The sequence below is a fragment of the Chlamydomonas reinhardtii genome, chromosome 9 (genome assembly GCF_000002595.2).
Source record: "Chlamydomonas reinhardtii strain CC-503 cw92 mt+ chromosome 9, whole genome shotgun sequence".
Classification (NCBI taxonomy): Eukaryota; Viridiplantae; Chlorophyta; class Chlorophyceae; order Chlamydomonadales; family Chlamydomonadaceae; genus Chlamydomonas; species Chlamydomonas reinhardtii.
The window spans coordinates 2368618-2385526 of NC_057012.1; the positions used below are offsets into that span (position 1 = coordinate 2368618).

General features: G+C 65.4%; 3 protein-coding genes across 4 annotated transcripts in view; all 3 read left to right on the forward strand.

Moving 5' to 3' along the window:
• Positions 1-2945, forward strand: part of CHLRE_09g392000v5 (uncharacterized protein) — a 15632-nt gene extending 12687 nt beyond the window's left edge. Inside the window, exons 27-31 of one of the 2 annotated variants that reach the window (XM_043065616.1) lie at positions 153-249; positions 555-650; positions 1115-1198; positions 1431-1537; positions 2100-2945. In XM_043065616.1, the coding sequence (XP_042920977.1) occupies positions 153-249; positions 555-650; positions 1115-1198; positions 1431-1537; positions 2100-2220 (505 nt within the window). In that variant the 3' untranslated portion in view covers positions 2221-2945. The remainder of the gene's footprint in view (positions 1-152; positions 250-554; positions 651-1114; positions 1199-1430; positions 1538-2099) is intronic. The other variant, XM_043065617.1, reaches the window with a different exon arrangement.
• Positions 2946-4194: 1249 nt separating this feature from the next.
• Positions 4195-5589, forward strand: CHLRE_09g391900v5 (uncharacterized protein). Its single transcript, XM_001694522.2, has 4 exons — positions 4195-4370; positions 4463-4486; positions 4616-4717; positions 4968-5589. Exons 1-4 carry the CDS (start codon positions 4290-4292, stop codon positions 5100-5102), a joined length of 342 nt encoding a protein of 113 aa, XP_001694574.1. The 5' UTR covers positions 4195-4289; the 3' UTR covers positions 5103-5589.
• Positions 5590-5644: 55 nt separating this feature from the next.
• Positions 5645-11626, forward strand: CHLRE_09g391901v5 (uncharacterized protein). Its single transcript, XM_043065613.1, has 3 exons — positions 5645-5933; positions 6002-6173; positions 6571-11626. Exons 1-3 carry the CDS (start codon positions 5899-5901, stop codon positions 11242-11244), a joined length of 4881 nt encoding a protein of 1626 aa, XP_042920978.1. The 5' UTR covers positions 5645-5898; the 3' UTR covers positions 11245-11626.
• Positions 11627-16909: the final 5283 nt, after the last annotated feature.

Genomic DNA, 16909 nt, shown 5'->3' on the forward strand with positions numbered 1-16909 from the left:
CATACACATACACAGGCACACACACTTGCCTCCCCTCCTCCTCCTCCATGCCCCTCCTAATCCCCACCCCGAACCCCCACCCCCTGTCTACTTCGCTACACTTCTCTGTACCAATCCTTGCAACCCCGGACCCACTACCCCCCCCCCTACAGGGCTGAGAACTACGGCTACTTCGTGGAGGCGGTGCGGCCGCTGGTGCGACACGTGGCGGCGCTGGAGCCGGCCATGGTGCAGGCGGAGGCCAAGATGGTGGGGGGGGGGGGAGGGGGGAGCGGGCGGGGGGTTGGGGGGGCTGGGGTAGGGCGCGTGGCGTGTGTGTATGGGGGGCGGAGGGTGCAGCCGTTCATGGAGAAGGAAGTGGTTGGCGTCATGAGTATGAAGGGGGGGATAGAATGTCGTATTGTTACCCAAAGACGCACACACACACACACACACATCGGTCTACACGGGGCCTTTGTGTGTTCCTTGCCTTCGTGCTCTCACCCAACCTCACCCAACCTCACTCCCACCCTCACCCAACCTCACCCCCACCCACCCACCCACCCCTTACACAGGAGGAATCTCTGTCCCGCTACGTGCGCTCGCAGCTGGCCTACACCAACCTGTGGAAGCTGCTGGAGGCCAGTGAGCGCATGGACCAGTTGTTGCAGGTGCCGGGGGGGGGAGGCGGGGGAGGAGGAGGAGGGGGAGGAGGAGGAGGGGGAGGAGGAGGAGGGGGAGGAGGAGGAGGGCGAGGAGGGGGAGGAGGAGGCGGAGGAAGGGGAGGGGGAGGGGGAGGAGAGGAGGGGGAGGAGGTGGAGGAGGAGGGGGGGATGGAGGATGGGAAGGAGGATGGGAAGGAGGATGGGAGGGAGGCGAACACCCACGTACGGGGCGCGCGGGGCCTCTCGCACCACTCCTCCCCCTCATCCTTGCTGCGCACACACACACGCTCAATGACACGCAGACCGCTCTGCGTGTTTGCTTCCCGTGTGCTTTCCTAACACACACACACACTCTCTCTCTCTCTTTGGGCCGGAACTCTGCATAGCATACACTGTCCTGCTGTTGTTTCTCGATGTGATCTTAAAAAAAACACACTCTTTTGTGTGCGTGTTTCCTTCCGCCTGCACAGGTGGTGTCGCCTGCCGAGGTGCCCTACCAGGCCGGCTTCTCCGCGGCGGACGTGCGGGCGTTGCTGAGCAGCAGCCTCAAAGACGTGAGCGGCGGCTGCTGATGTCGATGACGTGTGGGGCTGGGGCTGTCCGGCATGGGGTTGTTACATGTGCGCGTAAGACTGCCAACACCGCATGCGTCTGTGTTGCTATGAGGTCACTAACACAAACTACACATGCATAGACACTCAAACACGCCCGCACTCACTCATCCACACACACATTCACACACACACACACACACACACACACACACACGCGCGCGCACACATGCAGGTGGATAAGAAGGTCCAGCGGATGTACGCGCGGGTGAAGAAGCACCTGGGCAACTCCAACCTGGCCTACCGGGTGTGGGAGCGGCTGTACGAGCAGCTCGTTGAGCGGTGAGGAGGAGGAGGAGGAGGGGGAGGAGGAGGAGCCGGAGGAGGGGAGGGGGAGGAGGAACGCGGGCGCGTGGCGGGATGCAGGGAGGCTGGGCCCAGGTGGCCGCTACACACACATGAACACACATGCACACACACACACACACACACACACACACACACACACACACACACACACGCACACACACACACACACATATGCGCACTGTTTTCCTTGTGCTCTTTAACACACATATGCACACGTAAACGCACACGCGTACGCGTTGTGTTGTTGTCACTTTACGCGCCAGTGCCAGTGCCAGGTCAGGACCCCGCCCGGCGCCAGCCTGTGCAGTGCCGCGTACCCGCCGCCCGACCAGCCCTCCTGCCCTTACCCCATCCCTGCGCACCCCCACCCAGTCCACCTTCCCACCCACCCCACATCCGCATCCCACCTCTTCATCCCTCCCCCTCGGTACGCGCAACACCACACCTGCTGTCTACTTCGCTACACTTCTCTGTACCAATCCTTGCAACCCCTCTCCTCTCCCCCCATCTCCCCCCTCCCTCCCCCCCTTGGCAGCTACTCGCGTCTGGACCAGCAGCTGGCGGCCTGCTACCCCGCGCTGCAGCTGAGCCCGGGGCTGGAGGAGCTGCAGGACGTGTTCAGGAGCGTAGGGCCGCAGTCAGCAACCAGCCCCTGAGGGGAAGGCGGTGTGTGGGGGGGGCGGGCGCAGTCCGCAACCAGCCCCTGAGGAGTGGGAGGAGGAGCAGCAGCAGCCCCTCAGCCCCTGAGGGGGAGCGAGAGGCAGCAGGAGGGCAGGCAGGGGGCCAGGAGGAGGGGAGTGCTATATGCGGGAGCCCAATCCTCAGGTACCAAGCGAGGGCGGGGGAGCGGGAGGAGATGGCCGTGTGCGTGTTAGGGGAGGGGGCCCAGGGAAGGGAGTGGCGCTGAAATCGCCCCGACCTCCCCCCGCTCCACCCCGCCCCTGCACGCTGCGGGCCTGGCTGTGGTGCGGCAGCTGGGCCTGCATGCTGCCGCGGGGGCGCGCAGTTCTAGGGAAACAAATGAGAGGATGAGAGTACGAGGCAAAATGAGGAGAGTGAAAGCGAGGGTAGTGCGTGAGAGGCAGAGAAGGTGCGTGAGAGGACGAGAGGGTGTGTGTGAGGAAGAGAGAGGAGTATGAAAATGTGGAGAAGTATGAAAGTGATGTATGGCAGTATGGGACTGCGCAGAATGGGGAATACGTAATGCATGGCACTTTGACATGTGGTATAACCCTGTCGCAGCCGCACCGTTTGACATTCTCAACCACACGGCGTGGCAGCCTGCAGTGGCGCCTACAGCCTGCCACCAGCCGCCCAGCGTCATGCGGTCATACTGTGTGTGCGTACAGCTGAGTCGGCATCTGGACACACCTACCTTACGGTGGAGTCACACAGACAGGCACACAATGACGCAGCAATGACGCAGCAAGAGACATCCCTCCCACCTTACCGGTACAGTAACTCCGGCGTTCGACCAGCCGCACACTCCTGCCCTGCCGCTGCCAATGGTATGCCATTTGTTGGGTTCTGGGATCAGCTGCACCCTACGGGACTTTACCAACTTGCCTTACCACTGTCCCATCACACTCCCACCTTACCTAGGACACTGAGCACTCGGCGGCCTGATGACTAGCCGGGAGCCCGGGACTAGCCCTCCCCTGGGACTAGCTGTGTCCAGTCAGTCTCCCACCCAGGCCCTGGGGAGTATGAACCCTTGTGAACATGTGTTGCCCGGCCCCCATGCAGGCCGCTATGGTGCTGCGGTGCTAGGGCTGCGTGCCGCCCCCAGTGCACCTCACTCCCTCCCCCCTTCCCGAGTCTGGAGGCAGCCCAAGCCTGGTCGACGCACGCCGGTTTGCCTTTGGGCGGCCCCGTCGGCGCCTCGGACCCTCCGACTGGCCGCATGCAGGTGCATGTGGCTGTACGACACACGTGCGGCGTGGGGCCAGCATGGAGCCTTGGGATGGCACCACGGGGTGGCACGCAGCCACTGGTGCCGGGGTGCCAAGGCGCGTCGCACAACACGTTACGCGCCAGGGATGCGCACAGCCGCACAGGTTCATGTCGGTCGCTCACGCCAGTCCAGTCACCACGTGGTCGGGGAGGGCGTCACTGCGCAGCTGCTCAGCAGGGAGCGCCGCGGGTAGCACGACGGCTGTGTCGGCCGGCGGCATGAAACACCCAGGAGCACCCGGGGGACGCAAAGGCACGCGTCTGTGCGGAGCCATTGGATTTGATGCAAGTTGGGCGCATGCCCTTTACCCGGTTTAAGGGAATGGAATCATGGACTGAAATTCACCAGATGCTTGCATTAGACCGGGTTAATGGGCAAGCGGTCACGGTCACTGTCACTGTCCCTGTCACGGTCTGTTTGGCGTGCCACAGCCCCGAACGTGTAGCAAGTACGGGGGGTACGCCAGGAAGGGCAACCCGGCCCTCGCCGACCACACATAGCCCTTTCGCAGGCCATCATTTACATGAAGCTACTGTACACAGGGCAGACTCCGGGGCCGGGGAGGTATCAGCAGCCGCCGGGGCAAACGGCGGGCGCTTGATCCACGTGTGTGCCGGCATGGGCTCTGGGGCCTGAGGCCACATGACATGCAATGCTCTTAACGCCGATTTGAAAACCCCAACTACGCATAACTCTTATATTTGAGCATACAAGGCGACCCAATCGTCCTCACCTTCCGTCCTCACCAAAGTTCCTTCAAATCCTGTAAGAATGGGCGGTTCTGTTATTGTGATCGACTCCAAGGCGGCTTGGGACGCTCAGCTGGCCAAGGGCAAGGAGGAGCACAAGCCGGTGAGTCAAGTCGTGCGAAGCAGAGCTAATGGTCCGGCCGATCTAAACACATGTTCCTGACCAACTCCTTTTGCTGTCAATTCTGCTGGCAGATTGTTGTCGACTTCACTGCTACGGTAAGACATGGCACATGACACCGCTGCGGGCTCGTCGGGGAACACGCTCTAAAGGAAGCTGCGCAAGGCGAATTCTCGTGGCGCTGGATGAAAATGACGTTGCGGTGTCCTCCCTTGACTTGCGTACAGTGGTGCGGTCCTTGCAAGATGATTGCGCCGCTGTTTGAGACGCTGAGCAACGACTATGCTGGCAAGGTCATCTTCCTGAAGGTCGATGTTGACGCCGTCGCGGTGAGTCGCATTGCTTATCTCACTGATGTCACAATAATTGCACGTTACTTGCGGGAGCATGTGAGATACCGACCCGGTTGAGCGTAGGTGGCCAAGGACGGTGGCAGGGTCCTTGACGCAGGGTCCGCAGCCACCAGGCCCCGAGGGGCTGACGCAGTGACACCGACTCGACGCGCAACCGCAGCTACCCGCTTTCAACGCTTACACCATGATTCTCGTGTGGCCCTGTCTCCGCCTCCGTGCCATGCAGGCTGTTGCCGAGGCTGCCGGCATCACCGCCATGCCCACCTTCCATGTGTACAAGGATGGCGTGAAGGCGGACGACCTAGTGGGCGCCAGCCAGGACAAGCTCAAGGCCCTGGTCGCCAAGCACGCCGCCGCGTAAAAGCATTGCAGGGGAGTCAGCAGCTGCGGGAAGGAAGCGAGGAAAGGGTTGGTGTTGTTGTTGATGGTGTTGGAGCGGACACCCAGCCGTTGCTAGACTGGGTGGCGGGTGGCCTGAAGGAGCGCGAATGGGGGCGCGCACAAATGGGTTTGCACACATGCGCACACTTGACGGCACTCGGCAAGGTGGCATAGAGGCGCGCTGCGCGTGCTGGCTGCTTCGTGACGGGCCCGCAACAGTGTTGCTGCACAGCGTGGGCATTGCATGTGTTGCAAGCGCTGGCGTGTGATGTACGCGTTACATCCCAGATAGGAAGGATACTGAGCGCTAGGGTCGGACATCCAGGAGTTGGCTGCCTGGCATTATAGCGACCAGGCAGCTCTTTGAGGACGTGTCCACGGCCAGCGACCAGCCGTTCAGGAGGTGTGCTGCTGCGAGTGGTAGCAAACGCGTCGCAATCGGCCCTTGTAATTTTATAGCAGTTATGGCTGCTGTTGCTTGCTGAAGCTCGATGCAGCGGTGCTGCTGAAATATGAGGGCGGGGGGGGGGGGGGCGGTGGCGGGGGCCAGCAGCTGAGGAGCTTAGGCGGTCAGGTGATCGTGCCCCCGTGATGAGCTGAGGTGACGGACATCGGCCTTCAAAGTTTGCCAACGTGGGCTTCAAATATAATATAACGTTTATATTTACCAAATGCGAACGAAGAACTTCCTGGCAAGGGCCTAACTGTGCACCTAACAAGGGCTGTCTTACTCTGCTCGCGGTCGACAAGGCACGTCAAATGCACGCAAGACAATAATGGCAAACCATGAAGGCTCGGGTAGCAGGGATAGGTGAGGGCAAGCTGGCGCGCGAGGGAATGCCCGCGAGCACACCAACACCTTTCCACTAACTACTGCAGGAGCTGCGACAGCGCCAGGCAAGCTACAGCAGATGGCATACCGAACGCACAGGTTCCGGAGACGGCGTCGCTGGACGTCGAGAGCTGCGTCTTGGCGATGCGAAACCAGCTTGACGTGCAAATGGCGTTGAGTGAGACACTCACCAGCTCGCTAGTTACCATGATTGCTCAGGTGCGGGGCGAGGGTTGGTCAAACGGGGGGACCCAAAAAGTAAGAGTCCTCACATTAACGGTCTAGCGGTTGCAGTACGACAACTTAGGAGCCGAAGCCCCTGGCCACGCGCTCGGTTTGACCCACTTCACGACCGTAACCTGCCCGCTGCTGCGAGCGGACCGCAGCCGAGCGGACCGCAGCCGCTCCGTCAGACAGCTTGCAGCCCCCAGGAGCCGCGTAATGACACAGGCTGCCACCACCCAGCGGCCTGGCGTCACACCCGGTGGAGCCAGCGTCATCAGGCGTCATCTCATCATCTGCCCTGCCACAGCCTTCTGGCACCCCTCCCTCCCCTCCCCCCCAGCTCTGACCCGACCTGATGCAACCTCCCACAAACTCCCACTGCACTGCGCAGGCGGCTACGCTGCGCCAAATGCTTGAGACTGCGCTGCGTGGCCCGTCGGCAAGCGGCGGCGGCCGCGGCACCGCAGCCACGGCGGCCATGGCCGCAGCTGGCCCTCGCGCGCCCTTCCTCCCATTGCCCCATCAGTTCCGCCCAGGGGCCGCCGCCACTGCCGGCGCTGCTACTGCCGGGTGTACCACCACTGCTGAGCCCGCCGGCGGCAGCGGCGGCTGCCTAGTCGCCAGCAACGGCAACACCAGCACCACCACCGCCGTCGGCAGCGGCGGTGGCCGCGGGGCTGGAGGCGCCAGCGCCCTCAGCGGCAGCAGCAACAGGGGCGGTCGAGGCAGTGCCGCAACAGGGCGCGCCGGGGTAGGCGGCAGCGGCGGTGCCGCCGCCGCCGCCGCTGCGGCTGCCAGCGCCAGCGGCCGGGACGGCGCCAGCGGCAGCCTCGCGAGCCACGGCGGCAGCGCGGGCGCCGCCGCCGGCGCCGTCGCCGCCGGCGCGCCCGACTTGATGCCTGGCGGCGCGGGGCCCCGGGATGGGGATGGCGGCGAGTGGCGGGGGGCGCCGCACCGGGGTAGCACCACGGACTTAGTGCGGCTCTCGGCGCAGCACCAGCACCAGCACCAGCACCAGTACCAGCAGCACCAGCACCAGCACCAGCACCAGCTGCAGGGGTCCCGGCATGGCCAGCGCTACCACCCCCTGCGGCGGCACCTGGCCGGCCCGTCACCGTCAGCTGGAGAGCAGCAGCTGGGTGGCGGCGGAGGTGGAGGTGGAGGCGGAGGTGGCGGCGGCAGCATTGGTGGTATTGGCGATATTGGTATTGGCGGTGGTGGTGAGGACGCCGCGCGCTTGTACTCGTCCCCGCCCGCACTGGGCCCGGTGGACTGGCAGCTGCAGCAGCTGCTACAGCCTGGAGGGCCGCAGACGCAGCCGCCCCAGCAGCTACAGCTCCAGGTGCAGCCGCAGCTGCAGCCGCAACTGCCGCGGCATCACGTGGGTCGCGGCCCCGGTGGCGGCGGCGGTCTTCCCCCAGCGGCTGCAGAAAGAGGGGCTGCGGCTGCTGGTGCTGGTGCTGCTGCTGGTGTTGGTCGTGGTGGGACAGCGGTGTTGATGACAGCAGTGGCAGTGACGGAGCTAGCCGTGGAGGCCGCCGCGTCATCGCCGTTGGCCACTGCGCATCCCGGTCGTGCCGGCGGCGGCGGCACGGGCGCAGAACCTGGTGCGTACACGGCGGCGGCGGCGGCGGCGGGGACCCGATGGCCTGAGCTCCTGACCCACCCCCATCGGTATACACCTGCCTCGGCAGAGGCGCCGCCAGAGTCACCACTGCTGCCCCCGACCGCTGACGCACCCGCGGTTGGGGCGGGAGCTCGCCAGCAGTCGACCAGCAGCAGCAGCGGCGGCGGCGGCGGCGGCGGCGGCGGCGGCGGCGGCGGCGGCGGCTTGAGGAGCCCCTTCCAGTTCTTGATGGCCCCGCCCGTCGTGGCTGGCGGCGGCGGTGCGGTGTCGCTGCTGCCTCCCGTGCCGCTGGGAAGTCCTGTTGCCCTGGAGTCCCCGCATGCGTCACCGCACCAATGGCACCCACACCTACAGTCACACCACAACCACCACTACCAACATCCACACCCACATCAGCACCCACATCAGCACCCGCACCAGCACCCACACCAGCACACACACCAGCAACCACCACAGCTACCAGCGGCAGGCGCCGGCGGTTGGCTGGGTGCCAGTGGTGGTGGTGGAGGGGGAGGGGGAGGGGGAGGGGGAGGGGGAGGGGGAGGGGGAGGGGGAGCCAGGTCGCACCAGCCGGTGCCGCGGCTCTCCTCCACCAATGCCCTGCTGATGGCATGCGGCCTTGAGCCCGTGGCGGCGGCGACGGCGGTGCCGGCAGCCCCTTACGCAGTCAGGCCTCAGGGGGCGGGGCCGGGAAGTGGAAATGGAGGTGGCGTGGGAGCACTAGCGGCGCCGACGTCGCCCGCGGTGGCTGCGGGAAGCAGCGGTGCGGCGGCGGCGGCAGCGGCGGCGGCGGCGGGGCTTGGGGTCTGTCTCGGGGGCGTAGCTAGCAGCCACACGCAGCTACAGCCCCAGCAGGCGCGGCCGCCACTTCCTCCTCCTCCTCCTCCGCCGCCGCCGCCGCCGCCGCCGTACCCATACCAGCAGCACCACCACCATCCGGCATCGCAACCACACCCCTCGCCCTTCGACTCCAGCGCCGCCGCTGCCGCCCCCAACTCCGCCGCCACCTTTTTCCGCCGCAGCAGCCGCCTGAGCAGCCTGGGGCTGGACGACTTCCTGACAGCCGCCTTCGACAGCTGCGCCGGTGGCGGCGGCGGGCAGCAGCCGCAGTACGGCAGGAGGAGCAGTGCGGGTTACGGCAGCGTACTTACTGGGTACGGCAGTGACGTCAGCATTGGGGAGCTGCTGCGGGCCGGCAGCGATAGCCTGCTGCTGTGCGGCGGTGGGTACGGCGGCGGCGGGAATGGCGGCGGCGGCGGCGGCGGCGGCGGCGGCGGTGGCAGCCGCACTCGTATCACGACGCCGGGGCTTCTGCTGGAGGTGGCGGGGGGCGCCGCCACCGGCGTCGTGGGCGGGACTGGGGGCGAGGGGGCTGTCGTGGCGGCGGCGGCGGCGGCGACCGTTACGGCTGCTGCGCCCGCTGGGCGTGGCGAGGCCGGCGGCGGCGTGGCGGCAGCGGGCGTGGCGGCAGCGGGCGGCGGCAGCGGTATGCAGAGCTCGCTGTCGCTGTCGCCCCTGGCCCCAGTGACGGACATGGAGGTGGACTGCGCCGCGGGTGTGGCGGCGTCGGTGCCGGCGGCGTCAGCGGCGGCGGCGGGCGTGGGGGCGGTGTGTGGTGGCGGTGCCGGCACCCGCGATGCGGCTGCTGCGGTTGGGCGCAGGCGCAGCGATGACAGCAGCGACGGCAGCGGCGGCGGCGCATCGGCGGCTGAGGCGGATTACGATGGCGAGGACGAGAGCGGCGGCGACGGCGGCGGGACCTGGAAGCGGCAGCGGCGGTGGCGGCGGCGGCGGCGCAACGGCGATGGGGGCGGCGGCGGCCCTGACGTCGCAGCGTCTGACGGCGAGGACGGCCACCGCTACGCTGCTGTGCAACGGCAGCTGCAGCCACAACAGCAACAGCACCTGCCAGCAGTAGCCGTGGTGGTCCGCTCAGCAGCAGGCGAGAGGCCGCTGCTGCCACCGGCGGACGACCCACCACACCGGGCACCGGCCCCCGCCACCGCCGCCACCCTCCTCCGGCAGCCCCGCAGCACGACGCCTATGGCCGCAGCAGCGCTGGCCGCCGCTGCGGCATCGAAGTCATCAGCGGCTCCAGTGGCGGGGACGGCCCCGGTGGCGACGGCGGCGGCGGCAACGTCGGCGGCGCAGCACCTGAGGCCTGCTGGCAGCGCGCCCTCCCCGACTGGTGGTGGCGGTGAGCCTGCCAGCAGCCTGCACCAGCAGCAGCTGCAGCTGCAGCTGCTGCAGGCGCAGGTGCAGGCGCGGATCCAGCAGCTGCAGCAGGAACTGCAGGGGGAGCTGCAGCAGCGGCAGTGTCCAGGCAAGGGCGTGGCCGGCCCACAGATCAGCAGGGGCATCAGTGGCAGCGGGGGTGGAGGTGGAGGCGGCGGCGGCGGCGCGCTGGCGCCGCAAACGGGCGCGCCCACTGCGGCTGTCGCTGCGGATGTTGCTGCCCAGACCTCCTACCCGCAGCAGCCCCAGCAGCCGCCGTTGCAGCCGCAGCAGCACCAGCAGATGCAGGAGTCTGCAGGCGCGACAATACCGGTGCTGGCGGCGGCGGCGCACCACACAGCCGCCGCCGCCGCTGCCGCATGGGACCCACAGCTGGGCGGCGGCGGGGAGGCGCGGGACCGGCACCCGCCGCCGCTCAAGCGCGCGCGCATGTCGCCACCGCCGCTACCGCAGCAGCAGCAGCACCAGCCGCCGCCACACCACCACCACCACGAGCAGCAGCAGCAGCAGCAGCAGTTGCTACAGCCGCACCGACCACTGCCGCAACAGCAGCAGCAGCAGCAGATGCATGGGCTGCTGCCGCCACTGCCCTGGCAGCCGCCTCAGCGCTCCGGCGCATCGGCACCGGCGCAACAGGCGCGTGAGCTCCTGCCGCTGGGCTCTGCGGGTGCGGGTGCGGGTGCGGGTGCGGGTGCGGGTGCCGGCGGCGGTGGTGCCGGCGGCGGCAGTGCGCCTGCTACTGCTGGCCCCGGCTCGAGCCCGCACCCGCAACAGCAACAGCAGCAGCAGCAGCGGCACCACCACGAGTCCCAGCGGCACCAGCAGCAACAACAGGCGCAGCAGCAGCAACAGGAGCAGGAGGTGCAAGCGCAGCTGCAACTGGGGTCCGCGGCGGCGGCTGAAACGCTGCGTCGTCGCCTGCCAGGTACGCGCATGCCCGGCAATGGCACGACAGGCGCGGGCACCGGTGCCGCTGCTGGTGCTGCTGCTACTGGTGCTGCTGGTGGTGCGGCGTTGGCATCATCACCGATGGCGGCGCTGGTGCCGCCTCTGCAGGCGCTGCAGGCGCTGAGTCAGCAGCAGCACCGCCTCCTGTTGCAGCTGCAGGCGGCGGAGCGGCAGCAGGCGGCGGAGATGACGGAGCAGTACCAGCAGCTCATGGCGGCGGCGGCGGCACAGCAGCGGCACCAGCAACAACGTTGAAGGCAGCAGCAACATGGGAGGCAGCAGCAATGTGGAGGGCAGCAGCAACGGTAAAGGGCCGGCCTGCAACGCTCTTGTGCAAAGGCCGATGGACTTGGGAGTGGGTTGGGCACACACGCACTGAGGGGCTTGACACGGGCGGACATTTCGCGTGCAGCCCGCTTGGGCGGTCTGTTTTGGTAGATGCGGGTAGCGAGGCTCTTTTGGAAGGTGGGAACAGCAGAGGCTATCGCGGAGCCCATTTTGCTATGCAACGTGTTGAGAAGATAAGACATTGAGAATGGTAATCACGGTTGGCCAATCATACGTACGTGTGGTAATTCACAGGATGGACGTCTGCTATGAACAAGCATGCCCTAGTGCTGAAGCTCAAATGCTCGTCACCGTATCAGCTAACTTTGAGTGGCCTTCACCGTTCCTCGCGCCACCAGCCCCAGCATGCTTCAGTTCAGCATACCCTCTCGCGAAGAGGGCGGGACGGGTGGGAGCTCGGTTGCGGTCAGTTCGAGCCGATACGGAGCGAGCAATGCTATGGTAAGAGTTGAAGCAAGTGGTCAAAATAGGCGAAGCAAGTATTGACGGCGAACAACTGGGAGAACAACTTAACACCTTTCCGCTTTCGCCTCGATATGCGCTCACCACTGTAACAGGCAAATCCGAATGGCAGTTTATTATTATTGGTATTGCGAGCTCGGGCGAGCGAGCTATCGAAACCTGTGAGTTCGCCTCTCGGCACGAACCGTGTCACCGTGCGTGCCTTCGTCGTGCACCCAATCACCACCTTCGTGCTCCGCGCAGGTCACACCGTTAAGCGGGGCTCGTTATCCGCCTCTCGGGTACTCAAACCTCGCCTCGAGCAGCGACTTTCTGACTCCCCACAACTATCCCAGCGCCGGTCTTTTCCCGGTGAGTGGCTTGCAGCCGGATGCATAAAACGGTGGATCATTGGCTAACGCCGGCCTCTTCCAACAGTTCAACCCTTCAAACGGGGCCGTTTATCCGGCAACGGCGGCCACCCTGCCTAACGTATCTTCCCCGGTGGGGCACGGCGTAAGTGGTCGGGCGTTGTGTTGTTCTTTCAATCTGTTTACCAACCCGTTTCCATGTACTTGCAGGGGTACCTGGCTCAGCTGCGGCTGGGGCAGGTCGCTTCCCTGGTGGCTGATCCCGGTGCAACACCTGATGCCACCCAGCGGCATGCCGTTTACCAGGCGGGGCTGGAGGCCGCGCACGAGCTGCGTCAGTCAGCTTTGGCCTCTGCGACTGTCGCCAGGCAAAACAAAGCCGCGGCGGAGTTGTGGGGCTGGCTCCAACGCTACCGGCCGGGCGTCTCACCCGCTACCTGTTCCGACGAGGACCTAGCGGCATACGTCATGAAGGGGTGGCTTCCCAACCACCATTCTCGCGCTTCGGCGGACGTGCCGGCCGGTCCCAGCGCTCTGAAATCTCACCTATCGTCACTGAGCGGCTTCTTCAACCGCATCGACCGCGGAGGCCCCTACAACTCGTCTACTAGCCGTGGCAACCCTTGCGAGTCTTCTATCATCGAGGACCTGCGCACTGCTTACCAGCGGGAGCAGGTGCAGGCGGGTTATGCGGAGGTCTCTGCGGTGCCCATGACGGAGGCCAAGTACCGCGCTCTGGCCTTCTACCTGTGGGCTCAGTACAGCGCGGCAGCCACCGCAATCGAGCGGCTAGTAGCGCTTCGAGACCACTTATGCGTGTTGCTGCTGTGGCAGACGGCTGTGCGGGGGCACGACTTGGGCAAGCTGGGCACCGGCGACTTCGTAAACCCCGACAACACGGCGCTGCCCTTCCAGGGTTTCCCGCTGCTGCCGCCATGGCAGTGGGGCTCGTACCTCGGCCCCATCCTGTGCTTCTGCGAGCGCGGAACCAAGACTCACAAGCTGGCGCGCGCACCTCCGATCTTCCTGATGCCCGATGTGGCGGAGCCTCGTCTCAGCATACCGCGCGTACTGGCGCTGTACATGGCGCTTTGCTCTGCTGCCGATGCGCCTCCTGGTAGCGCAGTGGCGGACCTGCTGTTCCGGCCTCTCGCCCCGGATGGAAAGAGGTTCAAGGAGACTCCCCTGAGCAGTTCTGCCATGGGTGCTCGGCTCCGCATGCACCTGGTTGCGGCTGGTCTGTACGGCGGCGAAACCGTGCACAGCTTTCGGCGCGGTTCATTGCAGAATGCGCAGGCGGTGGGGCTGCCACCGTCTTCACTGTTAGACTTGGGGCAGCTGCGCACTCCCGCCGTGCTAGAGCGTTACTTGGACTCTAGCCGTCACTTAGGCCGCGACGTGCGGGCTCGGGTAGAATGAATGTACAGATGGCAGGAGTGGCTGCGAAGTCTAGGGTGTGCAAGCCATCGACTGAATCGTGGATGTATGGGAGTGCAAAGGGACAGGGTTTAGGCAGGTGGATGTATGGGAGAGGTGGTGGACACACACGCCGATTGCGTGTGACGGTACCAACGACCGCGTGCTTTGGAGTGCCCGGGTGCTGGGCATGGGAAGCAGTCAGCCGCCCTGAAGGCTAAGCATTTGCAATATGTGTGCGAGGCGGGTGTGTCGGGGGTGGAGGCTGCCCTGGCGGCGGGTCCTTCGTGTGCACTTTGGCCGCTTGTGGTCGCTGAAATGGGAGCATTATCATAAGGAAGCACTGTGGCGTGTGGCTGCCAACGCTTGCTGGGCTTTTCCACGGCATGCTGGCGAGCGTGCGCGCGGCGTTCCTGTTGACCCGTGTTGGGCGTGTGGGTTGACATGCAGGATGGGGACCAGCGTCACTGGTTTTGGGACTGCACTGTCGCGCTGTCCCTGCGGGAAAGCATGGGGATGGCTATGGGTTACATGCCAGAGGATGCTCTTAGTGCCTTCTCTCGTGAGGGGTTGTGGTTAGTGCGCCCGCCTGCGGGGCTTGCGCCACCTGTGTGGGATGTGGTGTGTCTCGCTGCTATGTTTGCCCTGGACTTTGGACGGCAGCGTATGGTGATGACCGGGCTGGCGGCGCGAGTGAAGCTGCCGTCGGCCCGGGTGCTGAGCCATGGACTTGCCGTCGTAGCTGACTTCTGGGTTCGTCTCCAAACGTTTGTGACTTAGGTATCAGGTAATCAGGCCAAAGCGTTGGGCACTGTGCCGTCTGCGCACCCGTTCATCTCTCGGGCTGTTGGTGAAGGCATGGTATTGCGCTTGCCATATGAAGCTGATTCCCCGCCTCCATCGCCGTGAGAGGTTGTGAGTGGTTGGTGGCTTTATGTGTGGGCAGGACGCACGTGTGGGCGACCGTTCTAGTGCCTGGACGCTTGCGCCCTGGTTAGTGCGTGCGCTGTGCGTGTGTGCTGCGGCCTGGACGATTCCCGGCACTCCGGTGCCTAGGCTTGTGGCGTTGAGGCACAGCGGTGGGGCTCTGGCGGGTTGAGGCTTGGCTAGGACTCACTGTGCGCGGAGTAACACGGACTTTGACCGCGGGAGGGTTGCAGCCAAGTCGGATTGGTGGAGTCAAGATGGGCGCTGGTAGCATCTGATGGCTCGGCGTCTTCGTGCTGGGACTGTCCCCTCTGTAACTTCCGCATTCTTTGAAGTGGGATGAAGAGGTGACGGTACGGTAGCGCGTCTGCGATTGGTTTGCTTGAGGCTAGATATGCCAGACTACACGAGGCACGCCTCGCAACTATTCAGTGGCGGCACGTTGGACTGAAAGGGCGGGTGGGGGGAGGCTTTTGAGAGCAATTAGGTTATGCAGGTGCCTGCTATGTTCAAACTCAAGCGCAGTGTAAAGCGTAGTGTAATGACAATAAGCTTAAGCTTCAGCTATTGACAGGGGATGCCTTCTGGGCATTTCCCACCGTACTGCCCATTGCCGAGCATTCCAGTCTCCTTGAGTGCTGAAGCTCAAATGCTCGTCACCGTATCAGCTAACTTTGAGTGGCCTTCACCGTTCCTCGCGCCACCAGCCCCAGCATGCTTCAGTTCAGCATACCCAACGACACCGCGCCGGCGGCTCTCAGCGTACATTCAGCGGGCCATGTACCACTCCTGAAACGCTGCAAAGCCTTCGCTCCTCACGTACACCGCCTCCACCGCATAGTGCGGAGCTTCCGGCCGCGGGTTGGCCGGCACTTGTCTGCCCGGCACTTGCCTGCCTGACACAGCGCCTGAACCGCTCCGGCAGCCGACTGAGTTTGCTCACCCACACGACTGGCCACACCGGCACGATGGTAACACAGCTCACCCGCTTATCCGCCACTTTCAGCACTACTCTTCCCATCTCATCAAATGGCGCATTGACGACAACACGCCGACCTGCGCCCACTGAGCTCAGTCTTACGCGAACGCATTCGCCCCTGAAGTGTTGGGGCTCCAGAAGTGGGAACAGAAGCGACCCGGCAGCGTCCCCACTCATCCTCCCATCTAGTCACGCCGGCTGCAGCCCGCCCAACCACACGCGCGTGGAGGGGCGTGCATGCCACTGCGGGCTCAATGGCCGTGATGCGGCCCGCCACGCGCGCAGTGCAGGTAGGAGATGGTGCTGGCGGCTTGCCGAGTCCAAGGCGTGGGGGCGCTAAATGCCCACCAGTCAGGACGCAACCTCGCGCGGCCAGCGGCCCGCCGCCCACCAGCACGGGCCTCTCCGGTGGCGGTCATGATGGTCTGGCTGTTGCGCATGGAGGCCGCGTCGAGCTGTTCGCGGGGTGGCCCAGAGTAGTCTGAAGGCGCTGCAAACGTCGGGCAGGCAGGGTAGCAGCAGCGGCCTCCGAGGGGTGACGAGTGTTCCGTCGGGGTACCGATTTGACCTACACGCGGTGGCAGTGTCTTGTTGCGCGAGCGCCGTGATGGATGCCGCACTCGTCAGCTGTTGCGGCAGCGAGCCTCGCGCGTGAAGCTGTCGTAGCAGGCTGCTCAGGAACTCAGCGTTGTCCAGCAGTAAGGCCAGGCTCGAGGTCAAGCTCTGAAGTAGGGTCAGGGAAGGCGCGATGCCTATGGCGCGCGGGCGACCGGCACCGGCGTCAGCGCGTCGCGGCAGCGGGGCAGGCCAGGCCTAGGCGGCGAGTGCAGGTAGAACTGTGGCTGCTGCTGCGGCTGCTGCTGCGGCTGCTGCTGCTGGGATTGGGCTGCTGCGGCGGCCAGTATGGGCCTGCGGCCGGGGCGGACCTTTGCGGGAAGCCGAGCGGCGCCGCCAGGAGGCCCTCCTAGACCAGGGCGCGGCCGCAATAAGGCAGGCGCCGCAGCCTTCAGCTCAGGCTGCGCTATGGCTGGGGCGGAGGTACTGCCGCAGGCCGGTCTGCGCCGCCAGTGGCGCTGCGGCGAGGGGTGCGCGGCCGGAGCGGGCGGCTCCGCGACTGAAGCGGATGGCGCTGCGGCCGAACCGGCTTGGGCGGCAAGCCCAGGGCTGCTGGGTGGGCAGCGGGCCCGCTTGGTCTGCTGCAAGCTCGATGAGGCCACCTTGGCCCGGGATCATCGCCGGCGGTGCTGCTGCGGCGTTGATGTCGGGGCCAGCTTCCGTTGCTAAGGCAGCTGCGAGCGGCTGCTGCTGGTGAGGCGCGGCCCCTGAGTCCTGCCCAACCCCTACTGCCTCGGCCTGCAAGGGAAAAGGGGGAGGTGGCAGAACGTGCCGTCAGTCGTATGCGTGGGCTGGAAGAGGGCGCGGCCTGGCTGCGGCATTG